Source organism: Meles meles, chromosome 5 (genome assembly GCF_922984935.1).
Source record: "Meles meles chromosome 5, mMelMel3.1 paternal haplotype, whole genome shotgun sequence".
In the NCBI taxonomy this organism is placed as follows: Eukaryota; Metazoa; Chordata; class Mammalia; order Carnivora; family Mustelidae; genus Meles; species Meles meles.
Genome location: NC_060070.1, coordinates 108893122 through 108912751, shown reverse-complemented (window position 1 = coordinate 108912751; position 19630 = coordinate 108893122). Strand labels below are relative to the sequence as shown.

The window sequence follows — 19630 nt, the reverse complement described above, 5'->3', positions numbered from 1 at the left end:
TAATTTGGCTATTGCATATAATGCTTCAGTGTAATAGAAGTGTATATATCTCTTTGAATTGGTATTTTCACTTTTTCCAGATAAATATCCAGAAGTGGAATTGCTGGATTGTATGATATTTTATTTTTAATTTTTTAAGAAATTCTATATTGTTTTCCATAATGGCTGCATCAATTTACATTCTCACCAACAGTGTACAAAATTTCCTTTTCCTACACACCCTCACTGACACTTGTTATTTGTTGCCTTTTTGATAACAATCTGACAGATGTAAGGTGATATCTCATTATAGTTTTGATTTGCATTTCTGTGGTGATTAGTGATATTAAGTATTTTTTCATGTACTTTTTGGCCATCTGTATGTCTTCTTTGGAAAAATGTCAGTTCAAGTCCTCTATCCATTTTTTTTTTTTTTTTCTAAGTAAGCCAGATCAGGGCTTGAGCTCACAACCATGAGATTAAGATCTGAGCTGGGATGAAGAGTCAGATGCTTAACCAACTGAGCCACCCAGGCACACTACCCTATGCCTTTTTTTAATCAGTTTACTCTGTTGATAATAAGTTCTGGAAAATCTCCATGTATTTTGGATATGAACCCCGCATCACATGTGTGATTTGCAAATATATTCTCCCATTCAGTAGGTTCCCTTTTTGTTTTGCTGATGGTTTCCTTCATTGAGTAAAAGCTTTTTATAGTGTGATGTAGAACCATTTGTTTTAGTTTTCAGTGCCCTTGCCTAAGGAGTCTGGTCCCCCAAAAAATATTGTTAAGACTGATGTCAAACAGCTTCCTGCCTGTTTTCCTCTAGTTTAATGGTTTTGGGTCTTACATTTAAATCTTTAGTCCATTTGAATTTATTACATGGTGTAAGGTAGTGGTCTGGTTTCATTTTTTTCATGTAGCTGTCCACTTTTCCCAGCACCACTTTTTGAAGAGACCATCTTTTCCCATTTATATGTTCTTGCTTCCTTTGTCATAGATTAATTGACTATATAGAAGAGGGCTTATTTCTGGGCTCCTTACTGTATTTCCTTGATCTATGTGCCTGTTTTCAAGTGCCATACTATGATTACTAACAGCTCTGTAGTATAGTTTAATATTAGGGCACAAGATACCTCCAGTTTTGTTCTTCTCTCTCAGGATTATATAACAAAATTTGTTTGACTTTAGCCCTTTCATGGAGTGTGAATAATAGGAGTCTTTGCATTTATGCAATTTGTGAAGTGACCACACTTACTCATACACTTTCATTAGAAATACGATTTACAGCGCCATTTGTTTGCATGTACTGGGTATGAGGTGGCAGAACAATTTGCAGAAGATTCAGCCCACGGCCAAAGTTGTTCATTTTTAATTCACTTTTCTGATTTTTTTTTTCCTTTTTCTTCTCTGAAGGTCCCAAACAGACAGATATTATCAAGGATGATGTTCTCCCAACCACTGGTTTGGCAGCATTAAGTATTGGCATATCTTTTGAAAGCTATTTACACAAAGAACTGATTTCCACTAGAGAGCTCTCAGCCAAATACAGTCTTCATTCTTCCACAGATGTTTCCTCTTCTCAGTTTCTGAATTTTGGTGTTCATGACCCAGCACAAATTGTCTGGGGCAAAACATCCATATCATATATGCCTATCCAAACTTCAGTAGCCATACCAGGATTCCTTTTCCCCAGTAGGGGAGAGAGGACCCCATTTATCATCTCTTCTTTCATGACAGATTCTATTTTTCCTACAGAATCTTTATTATTTGAGAACAATCAGACTATTGCCTTATCTACTACCACGATGAGTTCGGTAATTACTGGCATTCCAGGGGCTGATATTAAGTTAAACAGGCACTCATTACTCTCCCGTGGATTCCTGCTCACAACTGCTTCAACAGGTGCACCTCCAATTGTCTCTAGGGGGGCTCAAGAGGATATTGAAGGATATTCAGCTGTTTCCTTAATTTCAAGAAGAGAGTACTGGAGATTGCTAAGCTCCTCGATGTCTCCCATTTCTCCTGCTAAGATAATTATATCTAAACAGGTAGCCATCTTAAACTCATCAACTCCACACCAATTCACTACACAAGCTTCTTTTCCCAGTGAATACCAGGTTATTATGGAAGCATCTAGCAACCAGAGACTCACAAACATCAAATCACAGGCTGCTGATTCTTTAAGTGAATTAAGCCAAACATGCGCAACATGTTCTATGACTGAAATAAAATCCTCTCATGAATTCTCAGATCAAGTTTTGCATAGCAAACAGTCCCACTTTTATGAGACATTCTGGATGAACTCAGTGATATTAGCCAGCTGGTATGCACTAATGGGAATTCAAACTATCACTTCTGGGCGTTCATTTTCTTGTGCTACTGAAATAACACCGTCAGCAGCGTTCACAGAGCTGTCATCTTTATTCCCTTCTAAAAAGAGTACAGAAAAAAGGATTTTATCCTCATCCTTGGAAGAATCTATTACCCTATCAAGTAATTTGGATGTTAATTTATGTTTGGATAAGACTTATTTATCCATTGTCCCATCACAAACTGCCTCTTCAGACCTGATGAATACTGATTTGACTTCAAAACTGGCTGCTGCTGATCCTTCTCTGTCAGAAAATGTTTTAGAACTATTGACAATAGGACACTATGGTGTAACCATGGGCCCCACTGAGATACTGAATCAAGACAATTTATTGGATGTGCAAGAGATTAAAGGATCTCATCAACAGTCCAAACTTCTCACACATGATAGCTCTCTAGATTTTGAATTAAATCATCCAGAAACTGTACATTCAAATGACCTCAAAAACAACCTGCTTCCTTATATGAACTCAGTGCCTGATTTTTTCAGAAGTAACCTCTAATGTTCAATTTTATGCAGTTTCAGCAAGTCAGTCACTTCCAATACAGACCCCTTTCCCTATGTCTGTACTTACGCCAGACTGGACATATTATACAGATTATCTGACCTTCACATCTGATTTAAAAGAAGGGCTCAGAACTTCTTCAGAGTGGTCCAAATGGGAACTTCAGCCTAGTGTACATGGCTGGGAACCTCTTGATGCAAGCCAGAGGCTTCCTGTCACTAGATCTCTTACTTTGTCTTCCCCGGAGTTCATTCCTCTTCAGCTGATGATTTCTGGTGAGTTTCTCAGTTTCAGTTCAGTAAACTTTTAGAAATGAGTTTCTTTTCTGTGAAGGAGAAAGAGCCTGTCGTGGTCACCAGGTGCTCTAACCAGCCTCTTTGTAATCAGAGTAGCAGACAGTTCAGTGGGGATGGCACCTGCTGTTGTACCTGACACAGATGGTTATTCTTTATGCAGTGCCACAAAGGCTACCAGATCAATACAGGAGTATGCTGGAGACGGTTACACTACTGGCAAGCAATCAGAAACTGAACTAGTTCAATTCATTACAATAGATCTTTCAAAGTTTAGGAATAACTTTTATTATTCTCATTTCTTGAAATAGATTCTTTGTCTGATGGAACACAAAATAATGTACACTTTCTAACTTTTTTTTTCAGTGTAGTATTTTTTTTTTAATGGGAAGATGAGGAAATCAAGGGCTTGATTTAGTATTGCCATGCTACACAGCATGGCTTATCATTGCTCAATGCAAAGTTGTGATGCTTTTGTTATATATAACTCAGAACATAAATTAAATTAGTGACCTTTATTTGACAAAAAATATATAAAAATTGAAAAAAAATAGCATCACATGTGTAAGTTTGAATTCATTCTTGAAATAATTAGTGAAAAGCCACTTTTCCTAGATAACTATTCTTCCTTTAAAGTGTATTAGAAATTATAAGTCTCCTCTACCCTTGTAATAACTGTCAAATTGGGAAATATGCAAAAAAAAAGCTCAAATAATCGTATTTAGCAAAAAGTAGCAAAAAGGTATTTTTTTTGTTATGTAAAGAAGTTCCATGCTGTGGAATTTCAAGTGTAATTGTGGGAGTGAAGTTAATATTCCTTCAATGAGAAATGTATAGGTTTTGTGTATTACATATGCATATTTATAGTTTGTGTGTTTGTTTAGGTGCATAATCTGTGGCTGGCAACTCAGTAATACAAAAGACCAAATCTTACCTTTGGTATGTCATGTGATATGAGTTTCTTTACAAAGTTTCTAAAAATAAGAAAAATTTTAATTTCGAATTTAAATGTAGTATTTTCCTTGTGCTTTTACAAGCTTTTTGTATAACTATCAGTATATCAACATAGTCTTTGATAAGACTATCAACAACACCTAATACATCACTTCTCACATATAAATGCAGCAGAGTTACATATCCTCTCATACAATCAGTCTAATATCCATCCCTTGGAAATAATCAGAACACAAATACTCCATTTCCAGGAAATCAAATCCTAAGTTTGCCTTTATGAACAAAGTCTTGTCACATTCCATTTTTCCCATCTCATTCCAACTGCAAACACTCTTTGGTGATTTTGACTTTGATTCTGCTACTATTCTTCCAGTTTCCCTTGCCTCCCTAATTATTTTAGATATGCTAATCAATAATTTACAAGGCACTTGCTAGCCAGTATGTTCACCCACTGTGTTGGCCAGGATCAAATCAGGGAGTCGATAGCACACGCCAGTTGGTTACTTGGAAAGAGTTTAAGAAAAATTATTTACAAAGATATAGGTAGAATTTAGGGAAAACAAAGAGGGACTGTATGGTTCTGAAGGGACTAGTAAGAGCAAATGTCATTACTACCTTGAGTCCTGAAGGGATCAAAGGAAAGAGCAGTTATCAGGACCCATAAAGAGGAAAGCTACCAGTCTACATATGCTGCAGGATTTAGGGAGAGAACTCAAGCAAACCAAAGCAAACCAATCAGGAGTAGATGAGGAAATAATATAACCAACTTCATTCTCCTCTTGTCGTCTGGACTCCTGCAGGAGCTCCCCATTGGTCAAACCCATTCAGGAGCTGAAAATTATCTTTTTTTTTTTAATTTTTTTTTTTAATATGACAGAGAGCACTAGTAGGCAAAGAGGCAGGCAGAGAGAGAGAGGAGGAAGCAGGCTCCCCACTTGAGCAGAGAGCCCGATGCGGGACTCGATCCCAGGACCCTGGGACCAGGACCTGAGCCGAAGGCAGCAGATTAACCCACTGAGCCACCCAGGTGCCCAGGAGCTGAAAATTATCTTTAAAAACATTATCTACACATCTATCTAATATCATGTAGAGAAAAGGAAGGGTGGGCCATAGTAGAATGCCCTGCAGTGCTAAAATCTTAACTAGGTTCCAGGTTCCATGACACTGCCAAAATATAGAATAAGCATGTAACTGAAAAAGTGAGAATTTGCTTGTATGTTTCTAAAGTGAACATTGAGTACTACTTCTTCTTCTCAACATGCAACTTCCATCCTAGGAAAGCACAGGAGGTAGAAAGCTCATAATTCTGCACTCCCTTGCTCTGATGGATTTCATGAGTGGTAAGAGAAAAATGATGCTCCAGGTAATCTCTTGTGATGAGCAAAGTGAGGCATCATGGAACCATGGCTATCAATATGCTTCTTAGAGTTTTGTGTAACTTTTGAAGTGTATGATTGCTGGTTCTGTAATATAATGACATCTATTAAATTGAATTGAAGTTGTCTTTGTCAGCCATCCTCTAAATCAAACCAGTCTTCATGGTTTTGTTTATGAAAAAAGTGAAGTTTAAAAGGAAAATAAAAAGTGGGGGCACCTGACTGACTCAGTCAGTAGAGCATGCAATGAGTTCAAGCCCCATATTGGTCTTAGAGATTATGTAAGGAAATTAAAAAAATTATTTTTTAATAAAAGAGAAAAAAATACAGTTTCTAGCAGTTTGGTATGATTTTCCTCTAGCAATAAAATTCTCTATTTTTTCTACCAATTGTTTGAAATGATTTGAGAGAGAACAGCCAGAGCTTCCTGATCCAAAGATTTTCCAATAGCAATGGATATCAAAAATAGTACTGAAATGAAAACCTTATATTTATTTTTATTTTTATTTAGTTATAATTATATATATGTGTATAAATATAATTATCTATTTATATTTATATTATATTCCATTCATAGTTGCAAAATTCTAAATTAAAAATATTCAACACAGTATACGTAACATTATAGTAAATGGCAAAGGGATATTTCATCTGGAAATAAAAGGGTGAATCAAAGAAAGATATTTAATAATATAATTTACCAAATCATTAGGTAAAAAAACTTTGAAAATTTATAATTTACTGAGGATTTATTTGTCTTTCTCTTTTTTTCCATCTTAAGGGATTTACATTTATATTATCTTCAGATCTTTTTGGCATCTATAGTTATTTCCAAACATAACATATATTTTGTTATATTTATATATAATATATTTATAATAAATTATATTTACTAGAGTACAACAATATTCAATGTCATTCTTCAAATTATAACATAAGACATAATTCCATTAACTCATAAGTCAAAATGCCTTATATACACATGTACACATATTTCTTACATACCATTTAGAAAATCAAATAGAAAATGCATGAAATAAACAAAATACTATAAGTAAATTAAATGGAGATATGATGTTCTTATTTGAGCTCTTGAAAATGTAAGCCCTTAATACTAAAGAAACACTGCATTTCAATAATAAATAATAAATAATTTCAAACAAATATAAATGGAATAATATTTGAATCTTGGTCAAGTCCTTTTGAAGTCAAAGGGAATAGGGAAATGTTGAATAGAAATGGCACTAAGAGCATTGTATGTTTATGAAATATATGAAAATCAATTCTAATAAAATATGTGTATTATTACAGAGGTACAGGTAAAAGGAAATAGAATTTAAAGTCCAGACACATATGATAGATTGCATAAAATTACATAAAAAAGAGATTTGATAATATTTTCATATTCAACAACTTGTACTGATGCATTTTGTTATTTGAAAACTCTTCCTCTATATCCTTATACCAGAAGAAATTCTGTGATAAAATTTATCTAACTAGATAAAATTATAAAGTAAAACCTCAGGTTGTTTTTCAGAGTCCATAGTCTCTTATGGTTCGCCTCCCCTCCCCAATGTCCATAGCCCGCTCCCCCTCTCCCAATCCCACCTCCCCCCAGCAACCCCCAGTTTGTTTTGTGAGATTAAGAGTCATTTATGGTTTGTCTCCCTCCCAATCCCATCTTGTTTCATTTATTCTTCTCCTATCCCCCTACCCCCCCATGTTGCTTCTCCATGTCCTCATATCAGGGAGATCATATGATAGTTGTCTTTCTCCGATTGACTTATTTCACTAAGCATGATACGCTCTAGTTCCATCCACGTCGTCGCAAATGGCAAGATTTCATTGGGTTTTGAAGGGTCAGGGGTGGGAGGTTGGGGCAACCTGAGGGTTTTGAAGGGTCAGGGGTGGGAGGTTGGGGGAACAGGTGGTGGGTAATGGGGAGGGCACGTTTTGCATGGAGCACTGGGTGTTGTGCAAAAAGAATGAATACTGTTACGCTGAAAAAATAAATAAAATGGGGAAAAAAAAAAGATTAAAGTAAAACCTTAGACAATCCAAATCAAATATAAGTTAATATTTATTTCATCTCTAACTGGAACTTTTTTTAATTATTTTTATTAACATATCATGTATTATTTGCCCCAGAGTGTGAATCATCAGGCTTACACATTTCACAGCACTCCAATAGCACATAAACTCCCCAATGTCCATAACTCAACCACCCTATCTCTACTCCCCTACCCCCCAACAACCCTCAGTTTGTTTTGTGAGATTAGTAGTCTCTTATGGTTTGTCTCCCTCCCGATCCCATCTTGTTTCATTTATCCCTTCCCTACCCCCCTCAACCCCCCACTCTCAAATTCCTCATATCAGAGAGATCACATGCTAATTGTCTTTCTCTGATTGACTTATTTCACTCAGCATAATACCCTCCATGTTCCCTCCATGTTGTTGCAAATGGCAATATTTCATTTCTTTTGATGGCTGCATAGTATTCCACTGTATATATGTATACCACTTCTTCTTTATCCATTCATCTGTTGATGGACTTCTAGGTTCTTTCCATAGTTTGGTTGTTGTTGACATCACTGCTATAAACATTCAGGAGCATGTACCCCTTCAGATCACTCCATTTGTATCTTTAGGGTAAATACCCAGTAGAGTAATTGCTGAGTCATAAGGTAGCTCTATTTTCAACTTTTTGAGGAACTTCCATGCTATTTTCCAAGTGGCTGCACCAGCTTGTATTTCTACCAACAATGTAGGAGGTTTCCCCTTTCTCCTCATCCTCACCAGCATCTGTCATTTCCTGACTTAATTTTTGCCATTCTGACTGGTTTGAGGTGGTATCTTATTGTGGTTTTGATTTGTATTTCCCTGATGCCGAGTGATGTGGAGCACTTTTTCATGTGTCTGTTGGCCATCTGGATGTCTTCTTTGCAGAAATGTCTGTTCATGTCTTCTGCCCATTTTTTGATTGGATAATATATTTGTTCTTTGGGTGTTGAGATTGGTAAGTTCTTTATAGATTTTGGATACTGGCCCTTTATCTGATATGTCATTTGCAAATATCTTCTCTCATTCTGTCTTTTGGTTTTGCTGACTGTCTCATTTGCTGTGCAGAAGCTTTTGATCTTGAAGAAGTCCCAACAATTCATTTTTGCTCTTGCTTTCCTTGGCTTTGCCGTGTTTCCAGGAAGAAGTTGCTGTGGCTGAGGTTGAAGAGGTTGCTGCCTGTGTTCTCCTCAAGGATTTTGATGGATTCCTGGCTCACATTGAGGTCTTTCATCCATTTTGAGTCTATTTTTGTGTGTGGTGTAAGGAAATGGCCCAGTTTTATTTTCTGCACGTGGCTGTCCAATTTTCCCAATACCATTTGTTGAAGAGGCTGTCTTTTTCCTATTGGACATTCTTTTGTGCTTTGTGGAAGATTAGTTGACCATAGACTTGAGAGTCCATTTCTGGGCTCTCTATTCTGTTCCATTGATCTATGTTTCTGTTTTTGTGCCAGTACCATACTGTCTTGATGATAACAGCTTTGTAATAGAGTTTGAAGTCTGGAATTGTGATGCCACAAACTTTGGCTTTGTTTTCAAAATTCTTCTGGCTATTTGGGGTATTTTCTGGTTCCATATAAATTTTAGGATTATTTGTTTCATTTCTTTGAAAAAACTTAATGATATTTTGATAAGGATTGCATTAAATGTGTAGATTGCTTTAGGTAACATGGACATTTTTACATTTGTTCTTCCAATCCATGAGCATGGAACATTTTTCCATTTCTTTGGTGTCTTCCTCAATTTCTTTCATGAGTACTTTATAGTTTTCTGAGTACAGGTTCTTTTGCCTCTTTGGTTAGGTTTATTTCTAGGTATCTTATGGTTTGGGGTGCAATTGTAAATGGGATCAACTCCCTAATTTCTCTTTCTTCTGTCTTGCTGTTGATGTATAGAAATGCAACTGATTTCTGTGCATTGATTTCATATCCTGACACTGTTCTAGCGATTTTGGAGTGGAGCCTTTTGGGTTTTCCACATAAAGTATCATATCATCTGCAAATGATTTCTTTGCTGATTCTGATGCCTTTTATTTCTTTTTGTTGTCTGAGGCTAGGACTTCTAGTACTATGTTGAATAGCAGTGGTGATAGTGGATATCCCTGCCATGTTCCTGATCTTAGGGTTAAAGCTCAGTTTTTCCCCATTGAGAATGATATTTGCTGTGGGTTTTTGATAGATGGTCTAACTGGAACTTTTTAAGCCTAAAAGCAAAACTAGAAAATTATACATAGGTGTTGATAATGAGTATATTTTATAGTAGAATAACTAAAATTAATACTCTTCTATTCCAAAAATGGTCATAAACATAGTTAAAGTAAATATATACAAAAATGTGTTCCACATAGGATAGATATGGTTGTAAACCCTTTAAAGTCAAAGAAGAAAAGCTGAGCACTCAAATAGCAATATGCTTTGCTGTACATAGTCAGTAAAACATAATTAAAAATCATCAGAAGCAACCAAATACATCAAATTTAAAATGAGACAAATTATACCCATTTGCCAGTGTTTTGTTATTTTTTTTCAACTGTAATACTTGAATTTGTGAAGATATACCACTTTATTGGTGAGGAAGTAAGTTGACACCATCTTTCTGGAGAATTACTTGTCACCAGAAATTTTAGAAGTTTTAATAATAACATAATCTGAGTTTTAGGAAATTATTGTTGATATACCCAAAATACCATGACATAAATATACTGCTAACATAAAAACATAATAATAACAACATTAAAGCATATAATAATAACATAAAAATTAAAATAACATAAATGTAATTAAAATAAATATTTGGAAACAAATGTGCCATAATAATGGTTGTATTAAATAAATATTGGTACTTAATAATACTATCAAGCAGAAGTTATAAAATCATATATACAACATATTTGAAAATACATGAGTATATGCACACCACACATATGCATACAAAGGATTCTTCCTAAACAATATGGCTTTCAATACTGATTTTTATTTTCTAAAAGTTTCATACTGATTGTATATTTTATGATTAATAAAAATGTTTTTATAAATATTTGTATATAGTGAGAAATAAAGAACATTTCAGAAAATATATTTAATTATTTTGTTTATAGTAGATCAAAATAATCAAGTTTTTATGAGAGCTACAATGATTCATGTAGAAAAGATAGAAAAATCATTGCTAATTAGCATTATTATAGTGAAAAAATCAATTAAAATTATTTTAAATAATATAAAATATTTTTTCTGAAATTACACAGAAATCTTATCATTGCCATACATATTTTTTGAAATTAAATTACTCTGTAGGGATTGAGATCATAAGTTATATTTCTGCAGAATTCTTTACTTTTTAGTAAAATTTTTAAAAATGGGATGGAATTAATCACATCATATTACTTGATATCCAGATTTTTTTTTTTACTTAAAAACCTTAAGACAGGCACCAGCATGGCTATAATTTTTTGTTCATTTGCTTATCTGTTGTTTTGGTACCTCAAACATTCAGATATGAATTAAGCCTTTTTAAAAGAATCATAACACTTTCTCATTTCTATCTATTGACAAATTTGGAATTATTCTTTATATTCTGAGGTTTTCAAATGTCTCATCCTCTATATGTCCATTCTACAAACCAGCAAATGTAGAGGAAGTTTTCCTTTGGTGAAAACCAGTAGGCACCAAAGGAGATGTCCCCCTTCAGCTGAAACATGAGACCTCCTTCTACAGTTCCCCAAGTTACTTTACTGCAGAGGAGCAGCTCCACACCCTGTCCTTTGTGGTCAAGAAGTATGTGCATAGAAGACAAAAGCTTCTGTCACAATCTCTAACCCTCACTTTTGTTCTAATTTACTTGCAGTGTATAAAACAATCCCATTTAGAACTGACCCACTAATTAACACAACTACTTCTGCAGGTCAAACTATATCCACTGAAACCTAGCACACAGATCTGAAGTAAAATCCTGACACTTGGTTTCCTATACCTCCTCCAGCATCTTTCGCAGAAGAATGCCCTGTGTTTTTTGTGTTTTGCTAGTTTGCAGGATTCAAGAATATTCATTATTTGCATTTTATTCTCATTTATCACTACAATGAATAGTGATAATACTGTATACAAAATATAGTACTACATGCAAAATATAGTAGAGTGAATATAGTTAATAATCCAATTTTTTTTCATGCATGTTACAATTCTTTGGTTTCAAAACACTTTCCTCTCCATTGTTGAGTCTTGGTAATTTGACCTTGGGAAAACAACAGCATAGACCAGAGATTGGCAAGGTATTACCTGCAGGTCATACCTGACCCACCACTTGTTTTTGTAAAGAGTTTTACTGGAACACAGGTATACCCATTGGTTGCATACAGTCTATGGCTGATTTCATACTATGACAGCAAAGTTGAGTAGTTGTAACGGAGGCCATATGGTCTACAAAGGTAGAATGCTTACTAACTTCTTTCTAGAAGTTTGCCAGTTCCTAGAGTAGCAATATGTGTAAGGTGTTTATAATTCTCAGGTTAGTATATTTTGCCTTTGTGACCAAGGTGTAAATACCAGCCTATATGGACTCAGATAAGTTTGTATTTCAGACCCGCTTAACTCTGTTATGTTACCCCAAGTCACAACATTCCTGTCTTCTGTACCATTCTGACAGAGCCCTAGGATAAAGTCACATGGTAATCTCTTTGTGAAGGTCTCGAATCTATGTGCAGGACTGCTTTCAAGGGTGTGTAAACTGTCACAAAGGCCCTACACTCAGAAGGACCCCCACTTGGTAGAGTCATAGTATGTAGAATGTTAGTGAGGCTCAAAGGAAGTATAAACTAAAGGTATTATGGACGTCGTCTGGTTCCAAGGTGGTGGTAGAATATGCAGGTAGCAAGAAGTGGAATAAAAGCAATTAAGTTTGTATCAGTGTTCAGTTATTTATTGCTAAGAACAAAATGCATGTACTGGTGCTGAAACATGATTTATATAATTTTGATGATGCCACTGAAGAGTTAAATTCTCTTATATTCCATTTAAAACAGGCATTGCACAGTATAAACATGAATGCTAAAATATATGCTAAAGTTGAAAATCTTAAATTTCCTTCTTTAAATTTTTTTTATTTAAATTCAATTAGCTGGGGCGCCTGGGTGGCTCAGTGGGTTGAGGCCTCTGCCCTCGGCTCAGGTCATGATCTCAGGGTCCTGGGATCGAGCCCCACATCGGGCTCTCTGCTCCGCGGGGAGCCTGTTTCCTCCTCTCTCTCTGCCTGCCTCTCTGCCTAGTTGTGATTTCTCTCTGTCAAATAAACAAAAAACAACCAAAAAAAAATTCAATTAGCCAACATATAGTACATCATTAGCTTTTGATATAGTGTTCAGTGACTCATCTAGAATGATATTAAATAGCGAGTAAAATATATCATGAAGAGATGAAAAGGAGACCAGAAAAGAAAGAAAAAGCTTTTATTTTAGGACCTTTAATGAAAAATTTTCCTGCCTTTTTTTTTTTTTTGGAACAAAGGACCCTACATTTTCATTTTGCACTGGGTTCAACAAATTATGTACCTGGCATCCTTTGTGCTACTGCTGTTCTGGAATTCTCTCCCCACCTCAGCCAGACCAATTTAAAACACAGCTTCATGCTGTCCACTTAACTATTAGAATCCCTTAAGTTTCGTTCTTAAACTTCCCCTTCCCTTCTTTCCACACTCTTCACTCTTCTTTTTTTTCTATTCTTATTTCTTTATTCCACAATTTGTCTTTGGAGATGTAGCACCTACATTCATGACTTCAAATATATGCAAAGATATAAACTTGTTTCCATTTTGAGACTAACATTTTTTGCCTATCAGTCCCTCAAAAACATAAAATCTTTATCTCTTCAATATCACAACCTCCATCTCTTTTCCTACCCATACTTTTTTCTCCATTGAATCATTTCTCAAAAATGAAATTTATAACCAGCTAGATTTCTGAGCTTCAGCGTAAACTTTATTTTATCAAAAGTACTAAGAATTTTATCTACAAAGTTCTCTCGCCCAGTCTCTTAGCTCACTACTACTACTCCAGCTTAAATTCTTACCATCTCTTTTGAAATAATGCAGTACTCTCCAAAATGAGTGACTATTTCTAGTCTCTAGTCTCTCTGGTCCCTCTTCCACATTACTTTCAGAGTTGTTTTTCTTATGTGATTTTCATTCCTCTGCTTAGAAAGTTACAATGAATCTTCATTTCCTAACAGGAGAGGTTTAAATATAGTATTCAGTCTCAATTGTATCGTCTGAAGCGATTCTCCACCACCTATCCCGGCCCTAATTTATAACTAACTACACTCTTCAGTACTGTTACACAGTTGTCCAACTCTGCATTTTGTCATTCAAGTCCTTCTTCCTAAATGCCCTCTATTGCCCACTTTGTCAAATTCCTTTCCTGAGGGAAAGGAATCAAATCAAATGTCACCTCTTATTGTAAGACTTTGTAACACACTTAAAAATTTATTTTCCCCTTTATTTTTGCTCTGATATATCATTATACTTAACTCAGTGTCACCATGATTTTGGTCATGTGTATATTTATGCTCTTTCAGTGCAAGAGCCTGTGTTAATAGATATAATGCCTTATCCAAAGTTTTGCCATAATTGTAAAGATCTCAGGAAAGACTATCTTAAAGTTGGTCACAAAGATTGTCAACGGTTTATTTATAAGTGAGGCGTGCTTAGCTGTGAAGACTGCTATGACTAAAGCAGCATAAACTGTGGATTTGTGGAAGCTGGAGAGTGGGAGAAAATACCCTATGACTGAAAAAGTAAACATGGCTGAAGTGTCTGGCCCCTCAGGAAGAAGCTGCATCACTCAACACATGGAATCTCAAGGAACTACCAATTGAATCATGGTTCAGGATGGCATTGTGTATGCAAGTGACTTGATACTAGGAGAGGCGAGGCAGCTAGTGAGACGTGTAAGCTTGATTCAAGATGTCCAGGAAGTAGGATTCATTTTGGGAACCACTCACAGTTCTTGAGGAAGAATCTGGCACTACTGACATTCAAGGCAGTGTATCACTTCTGCAATGAGAGGATGAGTGAGGATGGGCATTTGATGCTCTACGCAGAGGATGTAGGCAGTCTAAATCGTCCAGTCCTGTAATCCAGCCAGTGTTATAATAAGGCTTAAAGAGGAAAGACACAGGAAGGAAATGATTTGGGCAAGAAACAGCACAGATATTCAGGGGGCATATCTGGATATTAGGAAAATGAAGGCAAAGACAAAATTCTCTGTTTCAAGGATAACTATAATAATAGTAGCTGCCATTTATTCAATATCACTTAATAACTACCAATGCCCTGGGGTTAAAGATCTAGTCACTCAACAGCTTTGCAGGAAGAGACTGTCTTGGCTCAAATCTGTCCAGCTAATAAGTGCTTGAGCTGGGACTGAAATTTGAGTTTGCAAGATGTAGATATGATGATTTTTAAGGACAACTTACTGTTCAATGAAGGGAATGAGGCTCTGCTTGTTCATCATGCCCTTTTGTCTCCACTGGCTCCATGTTCCATGTTCAGACAGATCTCAGCTGAGCCTTCTGATGAATGGCATCCCTTACTCCAGGGAGGCCAGGAAAGAAGTGAGGAAAGCAAGGAAGTGAGATTTTAAAACTGTGGCCTGTAGTCCTTCACCCATTGGTTCGGCCAGTGTATCAAATTCTGCCAAGGAGGAGAATTACTTCCCTCTCCACAGACACAGTTTTTCTCAGTTCTATTTACTATTGTCAGTCACTTATGCATGGGAACTTAGAAAAAGATATTTCTGTTGCCTCCCAAATCTATTTATACTTGAAACATGTGGTGCAGTATGACAAGTTGTCACTTTTATGAACATCAATCAACAATATTTTGAGATACTATTTTATGTCAATAATTAAGATATTATTCAAACCCTTGACAGTGTTATTATCTAAGTTAACAGTGATTAGCATAACATATGTCCTCCCTTAATAACCATATTTCACTGAGCAACACATTTTATTGAGGATGCACCACATCCAGGACTCTATTTATGGTGTAGATAATGCACTACTAAAAATAACAAATGTTTCCTGCCCTCCTAGAGCTTAAATTCTAGTGATGACAGACAGTAAACGTTAAGCATAATAAACCTGTATTTTGTATGACATGTTGTATATGTTATATATATAATATATTAAAAAGTATAGTTCTAATCTAGAGAGAGAATATGTTTGGATGTGCGTATAGACTATATGCTTAAAAGAAGTAGAGCAGATCTGAGGGGGCGTGTATCTCAGGTTCTGAGTTGATGGGTGGGAGACAACAGTATGGTCCCATATGATCTTGCTGAGGAAGCCAACTTGAAGAAGATGAGAGCTGAATAGGTGAAAGGAGGAAAAATATCCCACAATGAGCAAATAGCCAATGCTGTGTTAAGGTAGGTGTGTGTTTGACATTTTCTAAGAGCATCAGGGAAGCCAGTGTGGTGAAGCAGGTAAGCAAGAGGGAAACCTGTAGAGGATGAAATCAGATAGAGGACAGGACAGAAAGAACAAAATCAGGTTCCAAGAATTTGGGGCCATTTTAAAGACTTGTATTATGAATGAAACAGAAGTTTATTCCAGATGTTTGCACGGGGAAGTGACATGATCTCAGTGATCGCTATGCTGCACAGTGGAGAATTGCTTAGTGGGTGGGGATAAGGCAGGCATACAGAGAGGGAGACCAGTTAGAAAGCTAATGCCCTAGTCCAGGTGAGAAATGAACATGGCTCCGTCCAAGTGTCAGCAGTGAAGGCTTGGAAAATTCTCAGATTCTGGATATATTTTGAAGGTCAGGCCAACAGGCTTTGTGAACATTGGATTAATTTTATTTATTTTTATAATCAATTTTATTAAGCAGAGAAAAGTATCTTAAGCACCCTCTGAAGACAAATAAGGGGAAATTATGTAAACCAATTTTTCCAGACATGCTACAAATAGGTTTATCTGAAATTTTATCAACTATAAAACTGTGTCTAACAGCAGTTCTATTACAATGCAAAAGTCTGATAAGTTTATAATGACTTAGTTGATTATCACCCTGAGGCACAGAAAGACCATATGATTTCTGCATCTGCCATGAACTAACAAATTACGTTCAGCATGAAATATATGTTTAGTGTTTTGTGTTTATACTTATTCTTGAAAATTGATTTGTGACTCCATGTTGAATGAAGGAACTCTCTAGCTGTAATATTTAATAATTCAAGTTATCTGTACCCTGACCACGTGATGGTATCACATATGTATGTATTTTCGTGTATGTGTTCGTACGTGTGTACACCTGGATATGTGCTTGTGTGTTTGTATATGGCAGGAAGTAAGTATAGAAGGGAAAGAGCTAATGATACAATATGAACTCCTGAGAGAGCGGACGGTAGAATTAGAAAATAATGAAGGAGAAGAAGATAGATGCCAAAGACATGAGATTTGATAACATTGACTCTGAAATTTCATAATTGTGACACAAATGCTGGGAATATAAATATATTTTGATGAACAGTATGTTAGTTTTCGAGGGCTGCAATAACACTGGAACAAAAACTGGGTGCTTAAAACACAGAAATGTATCCTGTCACAGTTCTGAAACCTAGAAATCTAAACAAAATGTTGGCAGGGTCATGCTCTCTCTGAAACCTACGGAGGTAAATTCTTCCTAGTTTCTTCCTAGCTTCTAGCAGTGGCTGTCAATCCTTAGTGTTCCTTGGCTTACAATTACATCATTCCAGTTTCTGCCTTTATTGTACATGGCATTCCCTTGTTGGTCTCGCCATTTTCCCATAAGGACACCCTACCACACTAAAGCCAAATGTTGGTTCCAAGTCTTTATACATTTTCCAGACTCTTTACCCAGATCTTTAAAATCTTGAGTTATACAATTTCATTGTCTGGTAATATGGAAGAAGAATGGAAGATGCACAAAACCTAGAATTCCAATTCTGTGACTTCCTAGCTCTTTGGCTTTTGAAAAGTTATCTGCTTTAGCCTCTGTTGTGTATCTGTAAAATAGGAATAGTACTAATTTTGTGGAGTAATTTTTGAGGGTTATATAAGTAACTATATTAATTCCTGTCGCAGTGCCACACAAATATTAGTTTCTCCCTAAATGTTTGTTTGTTTGCTTAATCCAACTTTGCACACTCTGTAGTTTCTACACTACTTCCCCAACCACAATCAATATCTGTCTGGTCTTTAAACTTTGAATATGTGAAATATGAAATTTGTTCTTGTCATGAATTTTATTGTTATATACTCTACTTTTGACTTGTTCACTTACTGTTGGCAAATTTATCCTACTCTGACATTTGCTTTCTGGATGTAGCCACACTCTTGTATCTCTCTTGGTTCTCAATCCCGAGCTTGAGTTCAGCCAGGGATTTCTAATCCTTTCCTAGAACTTTTTAATTCCCATGTATACTTTTTATATGTATCAGTTACAGAAGACTCGATAGCTAATGCTCTGAGACAGTCTTTACCAGCTTTCCTGGAGTCCCTAAATTTCATATGACAATTTCTCTTCCTTCCTGAGATCCTGACTCATTGTCCTGTATTCACAACGTGACACAATGTCTAACCACTATACTATCAGCTTTGAATTACAACCTCATTGAAGTGTATAAACCACATTAATTCTCATATTCCTATTGTATCTATCTGCTCTTTCTTTTCCCTTTCCTCTGAATTTTCCATGATATTTTGCTTCCTAAGGGCAATTGAAAGCTGAAAAACATGATATGACTCAATCCATGTTTGCAAATGGGTAAGATTCTATATATAATTTGGGAACTTCAGATGGTAAAGTATAACTCTTTTAAGATTCTAATGTGCTATAATTTTCTATTTGATTTTCAGTCTATGATTTTATTTTGAGTCAAGTTGGTCTAAGTAGCTTACCATTTTGCTTAGACTTTGGATATGTTTTTATTTCCTCTAGTTTGTTTGTTTGGTTGGGGTTTTGTTTTTTGTTGTTGTTTTTTGTTTTGTTTTGTTTCTTCTTTTGATACCAGTGCTTCGGTCACTCCTACAGCAATCCAATGAGCATTCTATAATAGAAGGAAGTAAAATAAAGTTGTATTTTATCATTTTGATAGCTGAAATCAATGAGTGAAATTTTGTTCTTTTAGACCATTTAATATTTATACCTGAAGGTATATAACTATCATGGTTTATACTTAAAAAGACATCTTTTTAAAAAGGCAATAGGGCGGGGCGCCTGGGTGGCTCAGTGGGTTAAGCCTTGGCCTTTGGCTCGGTCATGATCTCAGGGTCCTGGGATGGAGCCCTGCATAGGACTCTCTGCTCAGCAGGGGTCCTGCTTCCCCACCCCACCCCTCCTCATCTGCCTCTCTGCCTACTTGTGATCTCTCTCTCTCTCTCTCTCACTCTCCGTCAAATAAATAAGTAAAATCTTTAAAAAAAAATCAGGCAATAGGGCCTATAAATAAAATTATATATTTTTTACAAACTGGCTGAAGAAAATATTTTATTAACACAACAGGCATTACCCACAATTTTATACTCATTTAATTTTTTTAAAAGCACAAGATATATATAATGTCAGTTTCCACAAAATCAAAGTGGAAACTGAAACATGCATGTCAAGAATTTGCACTTTTTATTAATGCCCCATAGAAATTAGAATATTGCTTTCTGTAGTGTCCTTACCACAGCATGGGGGTTCCAAATTTAGGCTCTATAGTCAAACTATCCAAATTCAAATCTACTTAGCAGTGGTGTGATCTTGGAAATATAACCACTCCCTGACTCACCTTACTCCCTTTAAAATGGGAGTAACAGCCATAACCACTGCACACCACTCTTGTGAGAATTAAACTAGACCATGCTGTGCTTAATAAAGGATCTTGAGATCGTGAACATAGATAAGCCATAGCAGTCATTGTTTTAGCAATAAAATCAATAAAAGTGTAAAAATATTATCTGTGAAAATATTTGTTCAAATTAAGAGCCCCCCCCCCACCCCAATGCATAGTGAAGAAATCTGTCCACAATTGGCCTGGAAAAGAAGGAGAATCTCTGTATATCCTGATGTCCCCTAGGGCTGCTGG

At 35.8% G+C, this 19630-nt stretch overlaps 1 protein-coding gene across 1 annotated transcript in view; it reads left to right on the top strand.

The window, feature by feature from the left end:
- EYS (eyes shut homolog) overlaps positions 1 to 19630 on the top strand; it is a 1714887-nt gene that overhangs the window by 888886 nt on the left and 806371 nt on the right. The window contains 2 exon segments of the mRNA XM_046006082.1: positions 1397 to 2835; positions 2837 to 3134. Of these exon segments, the coding sequence (XP_045862038.1) occupies positions 1397 to 2835; positions 2837 to 3134 (1737 nt within the window).